The sequence below is a fragment of the Nanorana parkeri genome, unplaced genomic scaffold, assembly GCF_000935625.1.
Source record: "Nanorana parkeri isolate BGI_ZX_2015 unplaced genomic scaffold, ASM93562v1 scaffold22, whole genome shotgun sequence".
Lineage (NCBI taxonomy): Eukaryota > Metazoa > Chordata > Amphibia > Anura > Dicroglossidae > Nanorana > Nanorana parkeri.
The window spans coordinates 151962-158124 of record NW_017306290.1 but is presented as its reverse complement, the minus strand read 5'-3'; the positions used below and the strand labels follow the sequence as shown (position 1 = coordinate 158124).

Sequence of the window (6163 nt, the reverse complement as noted above, 5' to 3'; positions counted from 1 at the left end):
TATGGCAAGACTCCAGAAAAAAATTATTCTCATGTACATGTGACATACCTGATTAAGTCACTGGCAACTAATTAATCACCAACGACAGAATCAACCCACCCTTTGCTGTGGAATCACTCTCTCAGTACCTGCACCAGTGAGACGTTGTTCTTTCACTGCTGCCAGTTGCTAGTTTTTAAATCACCAATATGACATGGCCATAAGTCCAGTTCAAAATACGGGCCTATCTTGTTGCCAGATCGCACCATCAATACACCTATAACTAGATCCAGACTGGTAAATTATCTGTTATTATTTTAACATTGTAACTGAAAATTGTAATATTTATTTCACTGGGAGAATGGCATGTAGACAGTTTTTCTAAATGACCACAAACTTGATTGATAAATACATGGGGTAGGTAATCTAATGATAGTAACCAGCATATGATATTCTTTTTTTATATTTCACATAGCTATATTTACAGTTCTGCTCTACATTTTTACATAGATTAAGCTGTTCATCGAACTTGACAGATATAGATGTTGGGATAAATTTTTAACACTGCCAGAGGTGTTTGAACAGTAACATAAATATTATATAGATATATCTATATATCTGTATAGATATATAGATATATCTATATATAGATATATCTATATATAGATATATCTATATATCATCTATATATGTATAGTGATATTTGGGGAATTTAGTACATAGGGTGAGCGCTTAAGGACTAGTCTCAAAGCCGTTTTACCAGGAAAAGGACACAGTCTTTTATTTCTTTTGTAACAGAAGTTCTTCAGCGGTACAACATACATTCTGCTTGTATTTCAGCAAACAGATTATCTCCCCATTCACAGGTTGTCCTGTTTAGTCAGAGTGTCCCAAGACTTTACTGTTTTCCTCAACAAAAACTCTTCAGAAATACCATTCAGCATCTTTTGATTCCAACACACACACACACCTTGTGAGTCTGGCTCTCTCAGCCTCTCCAAACCTTCCAGCCTCCCAGGCTGTACCTTGCATGCCTCCAGCACACACCACACCAACTCCTCCCATTGAGCTCTGGTCTGCTCTCAGCCACCCGATCACCGGCAACACCTGACCTCAGGCCTGTAGATTTCATCCCACCCAGAACTCTGTAGGTCCCCACACACCTTGCGATAATCGTACGATAATCGCTGGAAATCCCGCGATCGTACGATTATCGTAAGGTGTGTGGAAGCCGTGCGACCTCTACTACTGTAAGGTCGCACAACTTTTAACTTACGGACATGTTCGAAAACCCGCCGAGCATCGTACGATGTTCGGCAGGTGTGTAGCATGTTCGTACGATAAAAGCCGGACGGGCCGGTGTGCGCAAGAGCACACTGCCCGTTCAGCATTGCGGTCATCGGAAGCCCGTCCCTCAGGGGGGCGCGGCTTGCGATCATCGCAAGTACGATCTGCCTGTCCAAAATAGGCAGATTGTACGTTTTTTTTAAGTACCTTACAACCATCGCAAGACAAAAGTCTTGCGATGGTTGTAAGGTGTGTGCCCAGCATAAGAAATCTCCAGAGTTCCAGATCCCGGCTACAATCTGGAAAAAAAAACAAGAAATCCGAAAGGGCAGCTTCTTCCCTGCAAAAGTATTTATATTATGGAACCTCTTAGCCCCTCTGGCTGAGAGTCCTGGGTGTCTGTGTTGCCAGCATACTCCGTGGCATTGTGTGTGTGTGTGTGTGTGTGTATGTATATATATATCCCGCTATATACTGAGCTTTGGGTCATGGGAGGAGGTTAGTATATGTCCTCCCATGATCCTAAAGAGAACTATGGGGAAAAACACTTACCTCATAGTTCTATTTTAAGTAGGAAGGCAGTTCTGGGACTCAACTGAAGGATAAAGCTGCCAGCTTAAACACTTCCTTCACAGAGGTGATGGCTACAAGAAACGCCATTTTATGGGCAAGAGTGGAATATCTCTGATGGGTTCAAATGGCAGTTTTTGAAGTGCAGAGAGAACCAAATTCAGATCGCACAGAGAAACAAGGGAGTAAGCGGGGGAACAAATACCCTTAAGAGTCAAAACTGTTTCTTTTAGTTTGGGAGTGATGGGAAAAGACTGCAACTCTTCGTGGGAAGGTCATGTTTGCAGGAAACAGTCTTCAATTGATCCCATAGTAATGTACCTAACAGTATTTTTGGTTATTGAATTAGGATACTTTATTAATTGATCTACTTCAATGTATAAATGTATTATCACAGATGTAGACCTCTTTATTCTGCAGTCTTTTTTATTTTATTTATGTTTTTGGGGCCCAATTCAAGGACACACAAATGCTCACCCACACATCTAATAAATGTCAGGTTGATAAGACCATCTTACATGTTTGTCATCTATATCTAACCTATTGTATATGACATATGACAGAGAGAAAAGCAAATACTTAATTACATGACATTATCAGCTGCTCAGTGACTATGACATTTTGCTTGAAAACCGCAAGTTTCTAAATGCAGAAGCACACAAAGGAAGATGTCAACAACCCCCTACATAAACAAACACAAATGTAAAGGGTTTACATACAAACAGTAAAAAATAAAGCAAATTAAGAATTTATTAAAAACTAAAAACTTTCTTTTTTTAACTACAACCCACCGCGTACACAGTTTAAAGAGCAAAGGGGTGCTGGTGTAAGGGGAGAATGAGTTAGAGAAAAGATGTTCAGAAGGAATAGAAGAGGGGTGACACCCATAGCTATCCGACAACACAAGTGGGCCTTTGCTGATGGCCATCTCTCCTCTAGTGCTGGGACAATGTCCTCTGGCACTCAAGGCAAGGATGCCAAAGTGTGCCTGTCTTAAGGGCAAAAACAAGAGAAGAGAAGGGAAGGTAGAGGATGCCAAAGTGTGCCTGCCTTGAGGGGAGAAAAGGTAGGGAAAAGAAAGGAGAAAGGTGTCCCGGCTCGGACGCAGACAGGATCCATCCTGTCAGCGTACGAGTACAGACACCCGCACCCACGTGCAGGGCGGGTAAGCGTAGGACGGCGTACGGCCACGTATCCCCATAGAGAATCACATGCAGCACCTGTCCTTCCCTGGAGCTGCCCAATGCGGCCATGCACGCAGCACGAAGCTGTACGTGCCGGCCTTTTCTCATGTGAATGAGGCCTAATAGACATGATTCGTTTAGCTCCAAATTGAAATTGGTACCAAATTTTAGGAAATTCGGGCATTCGCATGCATCCGAAAACAAAACAACAACAAAAAGTGTGGAGTCCCCTCCCAATTCACACCAGACCCTTTAGGTTTAGGTTAGGCTTGCTGGCATATACATATATCTCTCCCTACTGAATTTTTAAGTGGTAAAATCACACTCTGAGTTATCACTTTATGAAAGCAAAGACAGGCCTGTTGTTTGACCATTATTAGAATCTGCCAAAAGTATCTGTTCAACTTAATTGATTTAAGGTTCTTGGCATGATGAAATGGAATATGCTGCAAAGTTAAAAGAGTATAAGTATTGTGCTGCACCACTATAAAGTCCAAGCATGGATGAAAATGTAAAATGTTTGCAAGTTAGTTAAATAAAAAGTCTTCTGAACAAACATGTGCAAAAGATATGTGTTTACAGTGCAAAGTCACTAACAAATCCCCATTATACTCACCAGGATACAGCTGTGAGGATGCTGTTTTAGTGTTTTCATCGACTCCTGACTGTGATGATTCATAATAATAGAAACACTGTTCAATAGCTGCAATAATCTGGAAGACAGCACAACAATACCAATGACCAAAATGGTCCTCTTAAGACCCACAGAGAACATTTTATGGAGCTAACAGATTGAGTTAATTAAATCCATCTTTTCTTCTTTGTTTTCAAATCTTCCTCTCTTGACGGTATTTCTACTTTGAAGTGATCCTTTTTTAAGCGTAAAAACAATTTTGTGTAACATGTATACCATTAATATAAGTTAATAGATCAAGAAAACTGATATATAAAACACACTGAGGGTAATTTATCAAAATTGGAGCAGACAAAATATGGAGCAGTTACACATGGCAACCAATCAGCTTCTCTCTTTTAGAAGGGAAGGTAGAGGATGCCAAAGTGTGCCTGCCTTGAGGGGAGAAAAGGTAGGGAAAAGAAAGGAGAAAGGTGTCCCGGCTCGGACGCAGACAGGATCCATCCTGTCAGCGTACGAGTACAGACACCCGCACCCACGTGCAGGGCGGGTAAGCGTAGGACGGCGTACGGCCACGTATCCCCATAGAGAATCACATGCAGCACCTGTCCTTCCCTGGAGCTGCCCAATGCGGCCATGCACGCAGCACGAAGCTGTACGTGCCGGCCTTTTCTCATGTGAATGAGGCCTAATAGACATGATTCGTTTAGCTCCAAATTGAAATTGGTACCAAATTTTAGGAAATTCGGGCATTCGCATGCATCCGAAAACAAAACAACAACAAAAAGTGTGGAGTCCCCTCCCAATTCACACCAGACCCTTTAGGTTTAGGTTAGGCTTGCTGGCATATACATATATCTCTCCCTACTGAATTTTTAAGTGGTAAAATCACACTCTGAGTTATCACTTTATGAAAGCAAAGACAGGCCTGTTGTTTGACCATTATTAGAATCTGCCAAAAGTATCTGTTCAACTTAATTGATTTAAGGTTCTTGGCATGATGAAATGGAATATGCTGCAAAGTTAAAAGAGTATAAGTATTGTGCTGCACCACTATAAAGTCCAAGCATGGATGAAAATGTAAAATGTTTGCAAGTTAGTTAAATAAAAAGTCTTCTGAACAAACATGTGCAAAAGATATGTGTTTACAGTGCAAAGTCACTAACAAATCCCCATTATACTCACCAGGATACAGCTGTGAGGATGCTGTTTTAGTGTTTTCATCGACTCCTGACTGTGATGATTCATAATAATAGAAACACTGTTCAATAGCTGCAATAATCTGGAAGACAGCACAACAATACCAATGACCAAAATGGTCCTCTTAAGACCCACAGAGAACATTTTATGGAGCTAACAGATTGAGTTAATTAAATCCATCTTTTCTTCTTTGTTTTCAAATCTTCCTCTCTTGACGGTATTTCTACTTTGAAGTGATCCTTTTTTAAGCGTAAAAACAATTTTGTGTAACATGTATACCATTAATATAAGTTAATAGATCAAGAAAACTGATATATAAAACACACTGAGGGTAATTTATCAAAATTGGAGCAGACAAAATATGGAGCAGTTACACATGGCAACCAATCAGCTTCTCTCTTTAATTTTCAAATCTTAACTGAACAAACTGAAGATAGAAGCTGCTTGATTCCCGTGGGCAACTGCTCCAGATTCTGTCTGCTCCAGTTTCGATAAATTCCCCACAGTGTATTTAAAGCCTAACTCTGGGAAGTTTGAGAATAACAATTCCTCCCCCATCCCAACTGATAAAGAGCTAGTGTGTTATTTTCTAGGGCATTTGTAGAACAGAGTAATGCTTATCTTAATCCATGATTTCATTGTTTTCCTCCACATCGGTGCCAGTGGTGACCAGTCCCACCAAAGCCACTCTTACTGTTAGTCTGGGACCAGTCATGGCACTGCCCTTCTTGTTGACATCATGTGCAATGCAGGAGCAGCATCCACCAATAGTCCTGCGTTGTCATGATGTAAGAGTGCCCGTCTACATTACATTGCTGGAGAGATGAAGCTCTGCCACTGTCACTGGACTGCAGCTTACATAGAGTATTACTCTGTGTTAGGTCATCCCCTAAATGAGCAATAGATCCCTTATTAGATTGGGGGGGTTAATGATTCTGGAGCTACCTGGATTTAGGACTTATTTATTCTACAACACATTTCAGAAATGGGTAGAACTTTTGGAGATAGTCCACTCAAAGATTGTATCGCGGTGAGAAGTGGGTGACGTCATCTTTAGCCTTCTCATAAGTCTCCAAAGCTACCATGTTGGATCCCCCTGCCATAGTTCCGAGCTCTGTTCCCACCCACCTCGGAGATTTAGGCTGTTGCAGGCCACCTTGTATGTCCCCTTTTCTACTGTTGCATAATATCTAATAAATAATCATTTAAATGGGCTAAAAACTCCAACAGGGAGAGAGAATACCATTGGCTCAAGTATACATATAAAAAATATGATGAAAATAAGTGTAAATATCTAGAGATCAGTAAG

At 40.9% G+C, this 6163-nt stretch overlaps 1 protein-coding gene across 1 annotated transcript in view; it reads right to left on the bottom strand.

Moving 5' to 3' along the window:
• Positions 1-6163, bottom strand: part of TBC1D32 (TBC1 domain family member 32) — a 232910-nt gene that overhangs the window by 187786 nt on the left and 38961 nt on the right. The window contains exons 11-12 of the mRNA XM_018563470.1: positions 4840-4936; positions 3637-3774 (exon numbers count right to left, since the gene is read on the bottom strand). Coding sequence (XP_018418972.1) covers positions 3637-3774; positions 4840-4936 — 235 coding nt within the window. The remainder of the gene's footprint in view (positions 1-3636; positions 3775-4839; positions 4937-6163) is intronic.